Source organism: Dermochelys coriacea, chromosome 6 (assembly GCF_009764565.3).
Source record: "Dermochelys coriacea isolate rDerCor1 chromosome 6, rDerCor1.pri.v4, whole genome shotgun sequence".
NCBI classification, from domain to species: domain Eukaryota; kingdom Metazoa; phylum Chordata; order Testudines; family Dermochelyidae; genus Dermochelys; species Dermochelys coriacea.
This window is the reverse complement of record NC_050073.1, coordinates 25,121,279-25,140,911: the sequence shown is the minus strand read 5'-3', so window position 1 is coordinate 25,140,911 and position 19,633 is coordinate 25,121,279. Positions and strand designations below refer to the sequence as shown.

The 19,633-nt window shown below is 39.8% G+C and overlaps 1 protein-coding gene across 7 annotated transcripts in view; it reads right to left on the bottom strand.

Annotated features, from left to right (window-relative positions):
* The window catches only part of ABCC8 (ATP binding cassette subfamily C member 8), a 146,281-nt gene that overhangs the window by 37,066 nt on the left and 89,582 nt on the right, over positions 1-19,633 (bottom strand). For all 7 annotated transcript variants that reach the window (XM_038406458.2, XM_038406463.2, XM_038406460.2 and 4 more), the window contains 5 exons: positions 17,358-17,456; positions 14,379-14,463; positions 12,586-12,666; positions 3,797-3,934; positions 442-567 (listed from right to left, as the gene is read on the bottom strand). In XM_038406458.2, coding sequence (XP_038262386.1) covers positions 442-567; positions 3,797-3,934; positions 12,586-12,666; positions 14,379-14,463; positions 17,358-17,456 — 529 coding nt within the window. The remainder of the gene's footprint in view (positions 1-441; positions 568-3,796; positions 3,935-12,585; positions 12,667-14,378; positions 14,464-17,357; positions 17,457-19,633) is intronic.

Genomic DNA, 19,633 nt, shown 5'->3' with positions numbered 1-19,633 from the left:
TGTCAGGTGCTGGATCTTCCTAACTCATAATATTTTAATTAACAAGATCTAGTCTAATTATCATTTGTGGCTGTTATATAAGAATTTTAAAAAAATTAAAAACAGTACAATGGCTAAATTCGGCAACATGTCCATTTGCAGCATAACTATTCCTGTACATGCTACTAACTCAATTTTCTCTGTATTGAATGGTCCAATTCCATACTCCTAATGCAAGAAAATTTCCTATGGGACTTCACTAAAAAGAGTGGGTGTATGTCCTACCTAGTATGGACAAAATATGATACATTCAGATACAAGGTTTTTGTCTTAATAAATGGAACAAAGTTCAAACACACACACACACACACAGAGTATGTTACTAATGTTTTCAATTTGAAATGCTTCACCACATAAGGAACAATTTTTTTTAAGATGCTGAGAAAAAAATACATAATAAACCTTCTCCAGTTCTTGGTCCTGTCGATTCATGAGTGTTTTCCAGTGTTCAAAGAGCTCAGACTCTGATTTCTGAATGTCCTTGAGTGTTCCTTCTCTTTGAATGGTGCCATCCTTCATTGCAATGATCTAAGAAATTAGGAATACACACTGTCACGGAGATATTTGGTTACATTTATGAAGCTCCCATCCAGTGATCTGGGCACTGTACAAAAAATTAAAAAAAAACAAACCAATACTATTCCATAGATCAATATAGTCAACATGGATACACAGAGGGAGGAGGATATCCTACTTGACATTATGACTCAAGACACTTCCCATTTTAGCAAACCCCAGCCTCTCTGTCATTCCCACCTCAGAGTGGGCTGTGAAGTGCTGCCAAAGACTTAGCTACCCCTTAGTCAGTTGTTCCCCTTTCCCTTCTTTAAGAGAAACAAGCAACTCGCCCTTCCTCAGGGGGGCATTCACTTTTTACTCCAGAATGGACCCAATACTTCCCAATAGCTGGCACCAGCAGAATAAGGTGGGTTCTTATACACAGTTACAATCCCCAGAATCTTCAGAGCTTCGGCAAGCATCATGACTGAAATCCAAGCAGTGATAACACTGGTTCAATACTCTGATGTGCTGCCTGAGCTGAGCGTGGTGAACCAGAAGGGGGGTTATGCCAATTTTTTGTTTCTCAAAAAACAGCCGATGCGCGGGAAGCCTGGGGCGGGGGCGGAGAAGCAGAGCAAGGCGGCGCGTTCAGGGAAGGAGGCAGAGGCGGAGCAGAGGTGAGGTGAGCTGGAGCTGGGGGTGGGGAGGGGAGCTGCCGGTGGGTGCTCTGCACCCACCAAATTTTCCCCTTGGGTGCTCCAGGGCTGGAGCACCTATGAGTCGGCGCCTAAGGCGCCACTTTTGGTCGGTTAAATTTAGAAGTCCTTTTAAAGCTGGTTGTCCCTCGCAGAACAACCGGTTCTAAAAGGGCTTCTAAATTTAACAACCGGTTCTAGCGAACCAGCTCCAGCTCACCACTGGCTGTTACCACTGAAAAATGAAAGCACAGACTTCTACCTACATGCTGTGCCCAGCACCTTGGCCCTTCATGCAGGAAATTACATGTAAATACTCTCGTTCCACAGCCTGTTTGCCATCATGAGCCTTTGGGAAATGCAGTGGCGTTCTGGTTATTAAAGATTTCCAAACAGTAAATGTTAGGTGGAAGAAACATCTTTCTGCAGGAAATTATTATAGTCACATTTGTCCAAACCTGAAGAATGGGGGGCCCTCTCAACTCCTACTGATTTCAAGTCAATGGGCCTCCTTCTGATCTCACTTGCACCAGTTTGAAAATAACATAATTCCAGTCACTTCAGCGGAGTTACTTCTGATTAACACTGAGGAAAGCTGAAGGAAATGAAGCTCAATGACTTGGACTGATAACTTCAGCTGAAGTCAATGGGAGCTGAGGATTTTCAGCACCTCTCAGGCATAGGGCTAGTCAAAAAAATTTCAGTCAAAACTGTTTTTCAATGGAAAATTTGGCTTAAAAAAACAACACTTTCAAAATGTGTCTGTTTTCTATGGAGAAGTTCAATTTTTCATTGAAAAACGAATGCCTGAAAAATTTTGAACCACCTATACTTCATCTTCCATGATGCATCACTGCCATGATGCGTCGCTTCCCCTCACCACAGGCTGGACTCTGGTGCATCACAGGAGATGTAGTCTGACAGGGAGTCCAGTCTACAGAGAATAGGAGCACAAGGCACCCAAACTACAACTCCCAGGAGGCACCACAGCAACATTTGTGAATTGAAATATTATAGTCTTTGACCAAAATATTTCAGATTTGGATTTTTCACTGAAAACTTGTCTTCCATGGAAAAAAATTGAGTGTTTGTTTTGTTTTGTTTGTGTCAAAAATTTCCACAGGAAAAAAAGCCCTATTTTTTGATGACCTCTACTCAGGAAACACCTAAAACTGGGACTTAAAATTCTCTCAAAGGTTTTGCTGGAAAGTTTAGGAGTGTCACTTGACATATATATTTCACATTAAAAGTCTGAGAAATTTCTTAGTGAATAACAATAGCAACAACTAGTACAAGTTCTGTTGCCCTGCCTTAGACAAACTTCCACTGGCTTTAATGAGAATTTTGCCTGAGAAAGGACTGCATGATCTAGCCTAATAATAGATAATGATGACTAATTATAACTTGCATTTTAAAAGTCCCTTTGCACCCTGCATGGCATGTGCCTATACAGTAACAAAAATATTAAAAAGAATTTCTTCTTATTATTAATAACCATTCTCATAACATTTCAAATGAGGACAACAGACATGTTTGATAAATGAAAAGGAGGGAGAGGTTATTAATATAGGCCAACAGTTGTACTTGTTTAAAAAAATCATCTTTGGAAAAATGCATATAGGTGTTATTTAAAAATGGGAAGGGTTGGACTAAGACAAATGTCTAGAGGGAGGGAATTCCATATCTTAGGGACCACCACAGCAAAGGTTTGCTCAGGTCAGAGAATAATTGTGCTGCTGCATTACATATGTATTGCAAGTGACTGAAGCCCTGCTACGAGAATTAATTACAATAATCAATCCTCGTTGTCGGGAGGGCATGTGTTGCTGTTGCAAGATAACACAGTGAAGAAGTGTGCAACCTGATCAAAAACCAAAACAACAAAAAACAAAACTTTCTACTCCATCTGACTCACGAAATCTTTGGTGTTTGTGGCGATGAAAGTCATTACATAAAAATGCTACTTCTATTTTGTCTATCAGCTACAAGATATAAAATAGACAACTACCTAAATAACAGAATTATTTTGAAAGGGCAAGTGCCCATCTCAATACGTTATTTACTACATATGAAGACCAAGAAGTGTCCATTTGCCCCCCTTGTGTCTTCCTTTGACTCAGTCTCCTTATAATGGTTTTCTTCTGTGGTAATAAAAACAACTGCATAGTAATGTCAAAGACATAAACAGATGTATCATTTCAATAGATTCAGTTCTTTAAAGGACATCATGTAGACCAGATTTTCAAAAGGGACTTGTGATTTTGGGTATCTGTTTTTCGGTGCTCAACTTGAGTTGCCTTAAAAAGGACCCAATTTCCAGAATTGCCCACCTCTAAAAAATCAAGCCCCTTTAAGGTGTTTCAAGTTGAGAATGAAAAAAATTAAAAGGCACCCAAAATCACTAGTCAATTTTGAAAATGTTAATAATGTACATTCTCCCTATGCAGTCCTTTGTTGATACAGAAATGCAAAAAGATTATTTCCAGTAATGTTTATTTTATAGCAATAGAAGTTAACAAGTCACTTTTCGATTTCATCATTAAAAATGACAGCTTTCTTACCCAGTCAGCATGTGGCAGGTACTGTAGTTTGTGAGTGACCAGGATAATGGTCCTCTTGTCTTCCCTTAGCATTTTAAGGATCCCTTCCTGCATAAGATGGTCACTTAAGTGGATATCCAGTGCAGAAAACGGATCATCCTAGCCACGGGAAAAGAGATTAAGTACATGCCATATTGCTACAGCCAAGCCTTTACAGGATTTAATGGAAGTGATATATTTTAACACTAGTGCTGTCTTCAGTCAAGTCAGTTAGATCAACAGACAACCAGAGGGAGGAGAAGATTAACAGTAAATCAGTATTTTGCAGAGGCAGGGGATTCTCAGATGGAAGGCAACAAAGCATGAATTATCTTTTTGCAATGACTAAGCTGAAATATGGTAATTTTAGCTAGACTTGTGCTGTGGTTTACTGAGCCTTAGAGTAACTGCCAGCTTATTTACCTGCACATTTCAGATATTGATATACTGGTGTAACTAAGGGCTTGTCTGCATGGTGCCGCAGTACTGACAAGCCTCTATTTAGGCCTAACATAGTGAAGTCAACAGTAGCCTAAAACTATGGTGTGCGTGACTTGAAGTCCTCCAGAGAAACAGAGTATAAGCACATCTTGGTGCTTTTCTTGGTGACATACTTGCTCCCTTGTGAGTGATCTATTCCCACTTCTGAGAGAAATTTCCCTATTGAAAAACCACCGAGACAGAAAGATTGATCATAGATTCATATATATACTAAGGTCAGAAGGGACCATTCTGATCATCTAGTCCGACCTCCTGCACAGCGCAGGCCCACCCACTCCTATGAAAAACCTCACCTATGTCTGAGCTATTGAAGTCCTTAAATCATGGTTTAAAGACTTCAAGGAGCAGAGAAGCCTCCCTCAAGTCAACAATGTCCCATGCCCCACCCAGGAAGGCGAAAAACCTCCAGGGTCTCTCCAATCTGCCCTGGAGGAAAATTCCTTCCCAACCCCAAATATGGCAATCAGCTAAACCCTGAGCATAGGGGCAAGATTCACCAGCCAGATACTACAGAAAATTCTTTCCTGGGTAACTCAGATCCCATCCATCTAATATCCCATCTCAGGGGATTAGTCCTATTTACCCTGAATATTTAAAGATCAATTACTTACAAAAATCACATTATCCCATCATACCATCTCCTCCATAAACTTATCAAGTAGAATCTTAAAACCAGATAGATCTTTTGCCCCCACTGCTTCCCTTGGAAGGCTATTCCAAAACTTCACTCCTCTGATGGTTAGAAACCGTTGTCTAATTTCAAGTCTAAACTTCCTGGTGGCCAGTTTATACCCATTTGTTCTTGTGTCCACATTGGTACTGAGCTTAAATAATTCCTCTTCCTCTCTGGTATTTATCCCTCTGATATATTTATAGAGAGCAATCATATCTCCCCTCAACCTTCGTTTAGTTAGGCTAAACAAGCCAAGCTCCTTAAGTCTCCTTTCATAAGACAAGTTTTCCATTCCTCGGATCATCCTAGTAGCCCTTCTCTGTACCTGCTCCAGTTTGAATTCATCCTTTTTAAACATGGGAGACCAGAACTGCACACAGTATTCTAGCTGAGGTCTCACCAGTGCCTTGTATAGTGGTACTAAAACCTCCTTATCCCTACTGGAAATGCCTCTCCTGATGCATCCCAAAACCGCATTAGCTTTTTTCACAGCCATATCACATTGGCAGCTCATAGTCATCCTATGATCAACCAATACTCCAAGGTCCTTCTCCTCTTCCGTTACTTCTAATTGATGCGGCCCCAACTTATAACTAAAATTCTTGTTATTAATTCCTAAATGCATAACCTTACACTTCTCACTATTAAATTTCATCCTATTACTAGTACTCCAGTTTACAAGGTCATCCAGATCCTCCTGTATAATATCCCGATCCTTCTCCGAATTGGCAATACCTCCCAGCTTTGTATCATCTGCAAACTTTATTAGCACACTCCCACTTTTTGTGCCAAGGTCAGTAATAAAAAGATTAAATAAGATTGGTCCCAAAACCGATCCCTGAGGAACTCCACTGGTAACCTCCCTCCAACCTGACAGTTCGCCTTTCAGTAGGACCCGTTGCAGTCTCCCCTTTAACCAATTCCTTATCCACCTTTTGATGTTCATATTGATCCCCATCTTCTCCAATTTAACTAATAATTCCCCATGTGGCACGGTATCACATGCTTTACTGAAATCTAGGTAAATTAGATCCACTGCATTTCCTTTATCTAAAAAAATCTGTTACTTTTTCAAAAAAGAAGATTAGGTTGGTTTGGCACGATCTACCTTTTGTAAAACCATGTTGTATTTTGTCCCATTTACCATTGACTTCAATGTCCTTTACTAATTTCTCCTTCAAAATTTTTTCCAGGACCTTGCATACTACAGATGTCAAACTAACTGGCCTGTAGTTACCTGGATCACTTTTTTCCCTTTCTTAAAAATAGGAACTATATTAGCAATTCTCCAATCATTCGGTACTACTCCTGAGTTTACAGATTCATTAAAAATTCTTGCTAATGGACTTGCAATTTCAGGTGCCAAATCCTTTAATATTCTTGGATGAAGATTATCTGGGCCCCCCGATTTAGTCCCATTAAGCTGTTTGAGTTTCGCTTCTACCTCAGATATGGTAATATCTACCTTAGAATCATAGAATCATAGAATATCAGGGTTGGAAGGGTCCCCAGAAGGTCATCTAGTCCAACCCCCTGCTCAAAGCAGGACCAAGTCCCAGTTAAATCATCCTAGCCAGGGCTTTGTCAAGCCTGACCTTAAAAACCTCTAAGGAAGGAGATTCTACCACCTCCCTAGGTAACGCATTCCAGTGTTTCACCACCCTCTTAGTGAAAAAGTGTTTCCTAATATCCAATCTAAACCTCCCCCATTGCAACTTGAGACCATTACTCCTTGTTCTGTCATCTGCTACCATTGAGAACAGTCTAGAGCCATCCTCTTTGAAACCCCCTTTCAGGTAGTTGAAAGCAGCTATCAAATCCCCCCTCATTCTTCTCTTCTGCAGACTAAACAATCCCAGCTCCCTCAGCCTCTCCTCATAAGTCATGTGCTCTAGACCCCTAATCATTTTTGTTGCCCTTCGCTGTACTCTTTCCAATTTATCCACATCCTTCTTGTAGTGTGGGGCCCAAAACTGGACACAGTACTCCAGATGAGGCCTCACCAGTGTCGAATAGAGGGGAACGATCACGTCCCTCGATCTGCTCGCTATGCCCCTACTTATACATCCCAAAATGCCATTGGCCTTCTTGGCAACAAGGGCACACTGCTGACTCATATCCAGCTTCTCGTCCACTGTCACCCCTAGGTCCTTTTCCGCAGAACTGCTGCCGAGCCATTCGGTCCCTAGTCTGTAGCGGTGCATTGGATTCTTCCATCCTAAGTGCAGGACCCTGCACTTATCCTTATTGAACCTCATTAGATTTCTTTTGGCCCAATCTTCCAATTTGTCTAGGTCCTTCTGTATCCTATCCCTCCCCTCCAGCGTATCTACCACTCCTCCCAGTTTAGTGTCATCCGCAAATTTGCTGAGAGTGCAATCCACACCATCCTCCAGATCATTCATATCCTCATTCCCATTTGTCATGCTACCATTATCCCTAAGATCCTCTTTAGCCTTATTAAAGACAGAGGCAAAGTATTTGTTTAGATATTGGGCCATGCCTAGATTATCTTTAACCTCCACTCCACCCTCAGTGTTAAGTGGCCCCACTTCTTCTTTCTTAGTTTTCTTCTTATTTATATGGCTATAGAACCTTTCACTATTGATTTTAATTCCCTTTGCAAGGTCCAACTCTACTCGACTTTTAGCCTGTCTCACTTTATCCCTACATGTTCTGACCTCAATTAGGTAGCTTTCCTTGCTGATCCCTCCCATCTTCCACTCCCTGTATGCTTTCTGCTTCTTCTTAATCACCTCTCTAAGATGCTTGCTCATCCAGCTTGGTCTACAACTCCTTCCTATGAATTTTTTCCCCTTTCTTGGGATACAGGCTTCCGATAGCTTCTGCAGCTTTGATTTAAAGTAATCCCAGGCCTCCTCTACCTTTAGATCTATAAGTTCTTCAGTCCAATCCACTTCCCTAACTAATTTCCTTAATTTTTGAAAGTCAGCCCTTTTGAAATCAAAAACCCTAGTTGCAGATTTATTTTCGTTAATCCTTCCATTTAATTTGAACTGAATTAGCTCATGATCACTTGAACCAAGATTGTCCCCTACAACCATTTCTTCTATGAGGTCCTCGCTACACACCAAAATTAAATCTAAAATGGCATCCCCTCTAGTCAGTTCAGCAACTTGATGAAGGAAACCATCAGCTATCACATCTAGGAAAATCTGAGCCCTATTATTATTACTGGCACTGGTCCTCCAGTCTATATCTGGGAAGTTAAAGTCTTCCATGATCACGCAGTTTCCATTAGTATTTACTTTATTGAAGACATTAAAAAGGGCTCTATCCATATCCAAATTAGATCCCGGAGGTCTATAGCACACCCCAAGCACTATCGTAGGAGAGGCTTTACTAGTTTTCTTCCCCAATGTAATTTTTGCCCAGACGGACTCTGTCTTATCCATTGCATCGCTTCTTATTTCTTTACATTCTACCTCATCATTGATATACAATGCTACTCCACAACCTTTACCTTGATTTCTGTCTTTCCTAAACAGCACATATCCTTCAATACCTGTAGTCCAGTCATGACTACTATTCCACCATGTTTCTGTTATCCCTATAATATCTGGTTTCACTTCCTGCACCAGTAGCTCTAGTTCCTCCATTTTGTTAGCTAGGCTCCTTGCATTGGTGTACAAACATCTTAATTTTTGCTGTTTGGCCTCGCTCACATTTTGTACCCTATTAGGCACAGTCATTCTACAGCCAGTATAACCTATTAGACTAGTATCCACACCGCCCTTGCTCCTTATATACATTCTCCTACCCACGGCTGTATCCTTTCTTACTTCGTCTTCTTCCCTCTCAATGCTAAAATCTGGTGTGGAGATTTCCTGGACATCTCCCAACCATCTCCCCCTAATTCCTAGTTTAAAGCTCTCTTTATCAGTTGTGCCAGCCTTGATCCTAGAAGTCTATTTCCTTCCCTACTCAGATGAAGTCCATCCCGAGAGAACTGTCCTCTGTCTGTGAATGCCTCCCAGTGGCCATACATCCCAAAGCCCTCCTTATAGCACCACTGCCTAAACCATCTGTTGACAGTCATAATCTTGTCACACCTTTGTTGCCCTTCTCTAGGAACAGGAAGGATCAGTTCTATGTTCTTGACTAGCTGATTGCTTTTAAGGGCTAAAATGAGATTAATTCTGTCCTATTGACTCACTGGATTTGTATTTAATTTATTGAGGAAAGATCTAACATTTATTGAGGATTTATTCATTTGATCCCATTTATATTCAGAGTTACAAACACAGCATGTGGATGGTGGTACTGATATTACTGGTAGGATTTACATAATCTTCCTACTGGATATTGTTTATTAAAGGAATTATACTGATTCTTTTTATGTGGAATGTGGAATTTTGCTCTCTGAGCATTGAGTTAAGTCTGCTCTCTCCCACTGAAATCAAGAAGAGTTTTGCAATCAAATTCAATGGGGGCAATTAGGTCAAAGTTGGATGCTTTTGAAAATTTGAAATTTTGAAAATTACTTTCCCCCTGCCCTGAATTTTGGAATAATGTCATGTTGTAATTACATTTAATATATTTATTGTTGTATTGGTACATTTACAAAAATCAATAAAAATAATTTAAAACATCTAGAAGCAATGATGATGTAGAGATGATGATTTTTGAGGGTGCAAAAGATCAGAATATAATAAAATGAAGGGTAGAAATGAAGGAAATTCAAAAGGTGCCAGGTATTGTCGCACATATTGTCACAACCTCAGGGGTTTCCCTGGGGAAGGCAAATCAGCACTGCATGTTGCTAATGCTGTTGCAAGCATCGCAAAGCATTTTGGGGAAGGTTAAAGGTGTGAATGGGGACTGAAAAATTCTTTTGCAGACTGCAAAAGGCCAAAGGAGGGGGAAAAAAAAAAAAAAAGCAAAAGCAAAAAGCAGGTTAATACTGCAGCTAGCAAGCTCTGTCCAACGATAAAATGCTGGCCCCAGTCCAAGGTCACGGCGCTAAACAAAAAATTTCTCTCTCACCCAGCCACAGCCAGCCATAAAAACACCAGGGCTGAAAAGATAAAAAACACAGGCAAGACGACGAGGTCGGTGGGAGCAGAGCTTCGCGTCCCTGAAGCTGTTGTGTTTTGGGAAATTGAAGAGAATCACAGAAAGCCGGTTTGGACTGGCACAAAAAGCACCACGAACAGAGGTCGCGGAATAAAACACTCCCCCACAAAAAACCCAGAACTTAAAACCCTCCCAAAAGCTGGAATAATTCGAAGATCACAGCAGACCCTGGACAACCCATGCACGGGACAAAAACTCCCATCCACCCCTCCCTCTCTTCTTCTTACGTTACACCCAGGCTTGGCCAGCCTCGGGTAGTGCGGGCGCAAGTATAAAAGTGGGTTAGGGCTTGGGGATTTTAGTGAAATATTTTTACTACAGGGCTTTGGAGCAACAGGATAGGACAGACACACCCACTTTTGGGGGGTTTACTTGGTACAACCTTTGGTATTTAATAGGGGTTTTTTGTTTTTTTTTTTTTTAGCCCATTGGCTTGAGGTTTGGGGTAGCCAGAAAGATTTTATGTTTTATATGAGGAGTGGGCGAACTTTTTATATTTTCGCTTTTAGAGTTTGTTGGTGTGCGTTTTTAACAACAATTTTTTTAATTAAAAGGTTTGGCCTTACTAAGCCAGAAACATATTGCATTTATTTGTATTTATAAGTATTGAATAGTGATTTTTTTTGCTTTAGCAAGTATATTAAAACCTTAGTGTTTTTTGATATTACCCAAATCATTTTGTGTTTTAAAGGTGAACAAAGCAAGTATTTGCATTTTAGTACATTTTATAGCTATAGCAGTATGGTTTTTTTAAATTTTTATTTGTTTTTGTATTAGGCTGTTTTGTAGCTGGGACAGAGAGCTTATTTTTTAAATTACCTTTAGGTTTATAGTATTTATAATTTTTGCTTTAAAAACTATTTTTTTTAATATGGTATTTGCTACCTGAGGAGGTTGGTGGTGTTTTTGTTTTTTTTTTTGTTTTTAAACACAAAACAAAAACTCCTGTCCACCCCTCCCATTCTTCTTCTTACATTACACCCAGGCTTGCCAGCCTCGGGTAGTGTGGATGTCAGTATAAAAGTGGGTTAGGGCTTGGGGCACTAATGCTTTCTTCCTTCCTCTAAGTAACGTGGGAACCGCCCTCCCCCCAGTACTCTAAAGCTTTAAAATTTAAACACTTGGTGTGTTACATCATCTCCTCCCTTATCAATCCTGTGGCCTCAGCCTAATCACCTAATGCCTCAGGCAGATTGGTAACAAAAATCTGTCACAATATGTTACAGTAACCTCTCACCCTGACAAAGTGTATATTCTCAAATCTTTCCATGGAGTTTTAGTCACCCAATTCCAAGTGAAAATCTATGGGAACCATATATCTAAAACACTGAGCAGGATTAAAAAAAAATGTATATGAAGTTGTCAGGTGAAATGCTGAATTCCCTTGAGGATTCCCTTGAATCCCCTGAGGATTTGGATCAAAACTGATCATCTTCCTTAACTATAGTTTTTGTGCATGCCTGCTACATATGCAATGTTGTACTCTTCGTGATAGAAAAGGCAACTTTTGGCCAAGTATTGGCCACGCTCCACTGCGGTACTTGGCCGGATAATGCAGCTATATAGCACTTGTGCTATATTCACTGCCCAGGAAGACCTACTCATGTTGTGAAAGGGTTTTCACTCATTGGGGCAGTCACATAATTGCTATGAGGCCTGCTCATAAAGACAGGCCTATGAATCTGCCTCCCTGGCTGTTAGGGATGTTTTGTGTGAGTGTGAGTGGGGGGAGGGGGGCAGATTACTTGATTTTTCCTCATACTAATCCAAGGACCTAATTCCACTCCCTTCTCCCCATAGTCGCTCCATTGAGGCAAAATATGCAGAGAACAGTTCAAGATGGCCAGAGAGCTTGTTTCCACAAAGAAAAGGAGATGCCTTAGGCACAGGGCAATATTAATTTTATGGATGAGAATTTAGGAATTTTTACAAATACTGCAGTCAATATTTGAAATGTACTAGCTCAAATAAAATCTTAAAGTACCAAAAATAAATGCAGTGGTCAAAGCAGCATTTCAAGTAGAAACTGAGGAGGGCATGTTTTTTGCAGCAGGGAGCGGTGTGGACGTTGTGACATGGGCGATATGGTATGGGTATGGGTCAGCCACCCAAGCTCAAACCCAGGGGTCAGAGGGACTTGGACTTGGGCAGCTATCCCATGCTGCCATCCATGCCACTACAACCACAATGCAATTTTTAGTGCACTAACTTGAGCCTGTCTGCTTGGAGGCATATTCCCAGCCACAGTGTAAAGTGAATGATCAGATCCATGATTTCTATTTACATTTATTTATACTAAAATCTATTTTTGATATTTATGGGTGGGTCTGTCCCCTGAGTATCTCAGCTAACACAAATGTAAAATAAAGTAGCGCACATTTCAATTGCGACTACCCCTTTGGTTCAGGGGAGCAGAATTTCATGTGCTGCCCATTAAACATTCTGAATGAGTATACTTGCTGCTGCAGTTTACAGCTCAGACATAATGGCATCTACTTACCAGGAACACAACATTTGTCTGCTGGTAAAGTGCTCTTGCCACACTGATGCGCTGGCGCTGCCCTCCAGAAAGATTAATACCCTGGAAGTAAACAGATAAAAAAAAATAATCAATTGATCACAAAATCTCTAATCCAGCTCTAAAATCAGAATACTCAAATTTTGCTTTGTTAGAAGTTTCTGTGGAGAAGACACCATGGAATGAAAGAATCCAGGCATATCCTTTTGAAAAAGTAGCCCTACTGTTCATTTGGGAAAGCAGCAGACTAATTGCCTTGATATCTGGAATGCTCTACCATGAATTCTGGGCCATATATACACAACTGTAAAATTGTTAAAGCCTTCATTGCTATTGAGCAAATGCAATGCAGATTACACTGATTTGCTGAGATGTTCCAGATTTCCTCTTACAAGTAAAAGGAAACTTTTAGATGACCTCAGTTGTATGCTACCCGCAGCTGGAACTGACTTTTTAATGTTCTTTGTCCTCGCTCAAACTGTACTTCAACATCAGCGGAGAACTTTTAGTGCATTAGACAAAGATTTTTAAGTTCTTATGTCCATATTCAGTTCCAAGGAAAAAGCTGGGTGCTTGACACTTTTGAAAAACCAGACCATTTGTTCAGGTGCTTAAATAAGGTCTTAACGGTTTAACTTTAGCCTTTAGACTCATTTTTCAGCAAGAAGGTCATGATACGTTGGTGGTGCCACTGAAGAGATCTGGGTTTGCAGATGATCTTTTGACTCTCTGTCCTTGAGCTGGGTGTATAAACTAACATTTTAAGCTTCTGGTGGGGTGGAAAGGAAGGGCAGAGTTTGCCCATAACACATTTATTTTTCTTGTAACGGTAGCAGCAATTTTTAAAATGACATTTTAACTGGCACTCACACAATCATTTATTCAGAAACTTTGGTTTGAGAACATTCTTGAGGCATGTGAAGGTTTGTGTAATGCTGTGATGCTATACTATTTATCTAATGTATCATAATTATACTAGATTAAAAATTACCTCTTGTAATTCAGTTATCACAATATCAGACTACGTTGAGATGAAGCCTAATCTGGTGGCTATGGGAGATCTAGCTCCTATTCCGAGCCCTGACCCAGATTTACTGTGTGTAGTTGTAGGTGTGCTGGGCCCAGGATGTATGAGACACAAGGTGGGTGAGGTAATATCTTTTATTGGACCAACTTCTGTTGGTGAAAGAGACAAGTTTTTGAGCCACACACAGCTCTTCTTCAGATAAATACTCAAAGAAGAGCTTTGTGGCTCAAAAACCTTGTCTTACTCACCAACAGAAGTTGGTCCAATAAAAGATATTACCTCATCCACGTTGTCTTACAGATTTACTGTGTAGCTTGGAGCAAATTACTTAATCTCTGTGCCTTGGTTTCTTCAGCTGCAATGTATTAGCATTTTCTTACTTCACCAGGGTATAACAAGGCTTAATTCATTAATGTTTGTTAGTTACACGATACCTTCAGATGGAAGGTGCTCTAAAACTGTAAAGTTTCATTTTTATTATATGCCTGTAGACACAAAACTACAAAGAGTGACGCTTGGGCACTGATATTTCAGATAGTGACTGTGGGACTAATAAAACATTCTGGTAGTAGAACATCTAAACCAGCACATTTCACACAAACAGCAATGTTCCCATATTTACCAACCAATGAGCTTTCAGATTAATGATCCAAAAGTATATTTAACTCAAAGATTTATTTGGCAACTAGAGTACTGAAACGATTTAAAATCAAAAACACAAAAACAAATCCTGTAGATGGTTACTGACCCTCTCTCCAATCTGGGTTTGGTCTCCATGAGGAAGAATGTCAATATCAGGCTGAAGGGAGCAAGCATCAATTACTGCTTTGTACCTGTGGAAACAAAAAAGATAATGCAAAATCCACACAGATATTGCCAGAGAAACATACTTTCTACTTTCATAGGAGCAAAGATTAACCAGCTGTAAAAAGTCACATGGTGGAAAAGACTTGTTTGTTAGGCACTAATTGTTCTAATGGAATCCCTTTCAATCATAGTCAAGTAAATACCATTTTGGCTAGCAAAGCACCTTAGGCCAGCTCCCCAGATGAATTACAAATATTTAAAGGCTAAAAATAGGCAGAACAGACACTGGTTCTTTTATGATGCATTGTTATTCTTTAAGTTTACTTGTTTGCAGCATCAGGACCTTAATTTCCTCTCTTTGTGTGGCCTTTCAAAGAAACAAGGGAGAAACAGTAAAAACATATACAACGTGATTGTATAGCCAACAAAATTGGGAGAGGAACTCAGGAGCGGAGATGGATGGAAACGATTTTCCTGTCCTGCAAAATTTTTTTTTTCCTTGTTCAACATTGGAACAAAATGGAGATCTTCAAAAATTTTCCACCAAAAAACCCAGAATAAATAGTAATAAACAAATCAACAACAGAGAGAGAAAGAGATCCCAAAATAGCCAATACTTAGGGCACTCGGCTGGGATACAGGAGACCCATGTTCAAGTCCCTGCTCTGCTGATTCAGAGATTCTGTTCTGGAGTTTCTCTCTCTCATTTTGACCAGAAATTCCACTCTGACCCAAGAAACACTCTTCACAACTAGTCCTTTCCTGCAAAAAGTTTCAATTTTGAAAAACTGACATTTTCTGACAAAAAAAGTTTCACTGGAAAATTCTCAGCCAGCTCTACTCAGGAGCAGGTGAGGCACCTGATACTATTTTTAACTCACTTTAAGAGACTTTTTAGGTTTCAAATTAACAGGGAACTTGTAAAGATCTTATTCAATCAAGTGGGGTTGTTTTGTTTTATCAATATTTCTAATTAAGCTTGTTCAACTGTTTTATTGGATGGAACCCTAGCAGCCAAGTTAGAGAGAGCAGGTCACCGGTGGCAAAAATGAAGGGACACATGACAACATTCCTAGATTCAGAAGCCACCAGGGCCAGATTTGTCACTGACTTTTATTCCATGCAATTCCACTGGAGTCAATGATTGCACAGGGTGTAAATCTGAGCAGAATTTGGATCATAATGATACTATTTAATCTCCTGGGCAATACAAAACAGTCATTTGGAAACAAAAATGTTGCAACAGAGCACTTAGCAAGACCCCTTTAAATAAAAAAAACCAAAAACCTACTCAAACAATTTTTATTTTTCAAATAGCATTTTTTTGCTACTCCCTCTTTCCTTTCCAAAGTCAATAATAGTAGAGATTCAACACCAAATGCTATTTCAGAATATTAAAAAACAGAGTTCAAAGATTAGCTGATCCACCCAGGTTAAGCACAAACATAGCACTTATCTTCAATAACATTTCACATTTTTAAATTTTAAAAAAGTTTTAAGATCAACTTACAAGAGAGTTTACTCAAAAGTGCCACTCTGGTCTATTAAATACTGTGCATCACACATAGATGTTCTTCGGAAGAAACAAAAGGGCCTAAAATGATTTTTTTTTTGGTGGATCTCCATGTGCGATGAAGCCAGCTGAACATTTACCATACATACACTTTCACAACAAATACATCAAATATCAAAACATATCTGGCTGAAGAAGCAGTTTGTAAATTTATGCCTCCGAAACATATGGTCAGTTCACCTAACAGATGCCCCCAGACCTGGAGCTGAAGTGTTTGTTTAATGTTCTCCTTTCAAAAAACACAGAATGGGTGGTCTAGTAATTACTTTTGCTGGTACACCAAAGAGCATTATTTAGAGTGCAGTTACATTTGTAGTAAAAAAACAGGATTCCAACATACAACCTAAAAAGACTAACACTGACATTATTCCCAACAGTACTGAGCAGAAGCTGCAAATGCCACAAATATGGGAGGCTGGCTCTGGAAGTGTAAGACATGGGTAAATACAATGTCATGTATCTGGGAAATTATAAGGAGTTTTCTTGTGAAGAGGTAGTTCAATATTGAATAATAAATGTCAGTAATGGTACGTGTATCTCTGGGTTAACTGAAACAATGTTATCATTGGACATTTATTGTGGTAATCTGACATAAACACTGGATTCTTTTGCAATGAAATGAGTAACTTTAGTACCAGTCTCAGCCTTACAGGAACATAACTCTGTTTTCTTAGAAAAACGAACCAAATTCTCCTTCCTCTACACAAAAGCAACTCCCATGAAAGCCAAAGGGCTCAATTAAGCTCTTAGAGCCAAACCCCTGCTAGAGGGAGTAGGACAGGAGGGGCACCATCTGAGCAGCTGTGACTGAAGGCATCAGGACCGATTTTAAGTTCGCTTATGCCAATATAAATCAGTAGTATCTCCATTGAAGTCAATGGAATTAAACCAGGACAAGTTGGATCAGCATAAGGCCCATTGTGTCTGTCTCGTATAGGAGCAGATAAAATGTACCCAATTCTTCTTCCATTACACTAGTGTAAAATCAGAGTGATTGAGAACAGAATTTGGTCCACAGCCACTGAGCCCGCTGAGTGGATGGCTATCCCCTCTCTTAGGAACATGTGTCCGTTGGGGGGACATGGACCACTGTCTAAATAGCAAGAATTTCCCTCTTGGATTCAACAAGAGTATTATGTCTGCTGTCAGCACAGAACTGCTGGCGAGAAAGAGATCCCTGGGTCACCTGACCAAGTCGTACATCATACTAAGACACCATTATTGGCAAACCAAGTAACCAAGGAGGAGAATATGAACAGTTAGCCATAAACAGCCAGCACAGTTGTCTCTGTGAAAGGCAATTAATCTTTCCCTTCCTTTTATTGGCAAGATGCTGAAACATTTTACCTTTGTTTGTTGAAGGGGCTTTCAAAAGTGATATTCTCTTCCACAGTAGCATTGAGCAACCATGGTTTCTGTGAGGCATATGCCACTGATCCTCTTTTCCTGGAAAAACAGGAATTCCCACCTCATCAGTACAATTAAAAAACAAAAACAAAAACCAAACACAAACATGCAGAAACTGGTAATGAGTCTTCACTAATGCAACCTATTTCCTTTCATTAAGGCAAATGAGTTTTCCACGTATCACATCTCTCACCAAAGAAATGTTATACAATTAGAATCCCTCTTGCACATTGCCATTGTTTTCCTAACAAAGGTTTTAAATAGGAAAACACATTTGTTCCCTAATTTATTTTCTTCTTTGACATGACTAAGAGAAAGCTAACACGCCATATTCTGCTTGAGTAATGAGGGTATTGCGAGGCAAGTCAGCAAATGCAAGGAAGTCTGCTTACAGCATTGTTCTGAGAGCCTAATAGAAAGAGTATAGCAGCTGACCAGACATGTATCACAGAGGAATACATATTGCATCACAAAAGGGATATTCTGAAAATGCATATTTAAGGAGTTCAAAAAACAAACAATAATAAAATAAATACACTGTTTCCCCAATATAATAATAGTTCTTTGGATTTCTCAGGTAAAATATTTTTGAGTCAGGCTGCCCAATAACATAGAAAAAGTAGTAGGAGAGGGCTAGTATTGAGGAAGACTCTGATAGAGTCCCCTTGTGAAGCTGTCCCCATTTTGTCCCACCAAATGGAACGTTTGCCCTCACTGTGCAACAAGTAGGTAGGGGTCAGCCTCAAGAATCTGCAGGTCTCAGAGGGTACACCCAGGTTATCATCACAGAAGGTTTATTCTTCCACTCCACCCCCTACCCCGTTTTTAAGAGGCATGGTTGCTAGGGGTTTCTCACCAGCAATAAACCATGGTGCCTTCTCCATTACAGGGTGGGAGGTTACCTCAGTGCAGAGTCGGCCTGACTGTACTGACTTTAATACAAGTTGAGGACTCTCAGCACCTTGTAGGATCAAGACCTTAATTCCTACATATGTAGCGCAGACAGTTGCCTGATGGTCTTCCTCATTCAAGAAGTCAGTTTCAATGAGACTGCTCATCAAAGTAAGATCAGCAAGATTTGGCCTGATGTGTTTTATTTAAATTAAATAGTTTTTTTCCCCTTTTAAAATGTTGCCTGCCTTCCCCCAGATCACCATCTTTGTCTGCTGGAGCAACCATTTCATCATTCCTCTTCTAGCTGGACATTAATGCAATTCAAATCATGTGCTGACAGCCAAGTGCACTAGGCACCTTTCTTATCAGAAACTGAGGTCTGCTGCCCTGATTTGCTGTCAAGTTTTCACCAGACTTGCCTAGAAATATTTATGAGACATACATTTCTTTGATGAGCTGAGAAGACAGTGTTATGCTACCCAAAAGGCTTTATTAGCACATTCTAGACATCATTTTGGAGCACAAAAAGTACGCGCTCAGTTGGTATTTTAATTATGTTTGATGAATATTCCTGGCTCAAAGCTGAAATGGAATGTCCAAAACCCTTTACACCTAGGTCTAACTCCTCACAGGCATTCAGTCCTAACTCAAAAAGAAACCATTAGTTAAATTAGTGTGAAGTTTATATATAAATAATTTTATAAGAAATCAGTGCATATGTTATAGGATTAATATGCATTCAGCAATTCACTTCAAAGTCCAGAGTGTCTTCCATTAAGTTGCTATGGCTTAAAATTGTACACGTTCTGAAGATTGCTGAAAGGTTACTGCAAACTAGTTTTTTCTGAATATTAATTGCTAGTGTGATTGTGATGTTTCATGGGGGAAAGTCTTATAGGACATGTGTTTTGTCTTTCAAAACATTGCTGTGGTGAAATTCACCTATGTGCAGTGAACCAGCAAACTGCTTGAGTCCCACTTAGCCCATATTTTGAGCCCTTTAGTGGGAATTAAGTGGCCCATAGGACTTGTGTTGGCTCTCTGCACAAGGGTGAATTTCACCCTCTTTAAATCCAATTCTTCTTAACTGGAAGCTGAGATCAAGTTGACACACAGGGGTAGATCCCATATTTATTACATGGGCAAAAGTCTCGTGAACTCTTACCTGCATGAGAAATTTATGCCCAAGCCTATAGTGTCTCTCATAAGAAATCCAACTGCTCATTCAAACCTCTCATTCAAATCAAAAGAATAATCATCTGAATCCAAACACAGGATCATAATATGAGAACACAAAAATATTGTTAGTTGAGCTCTGAGTA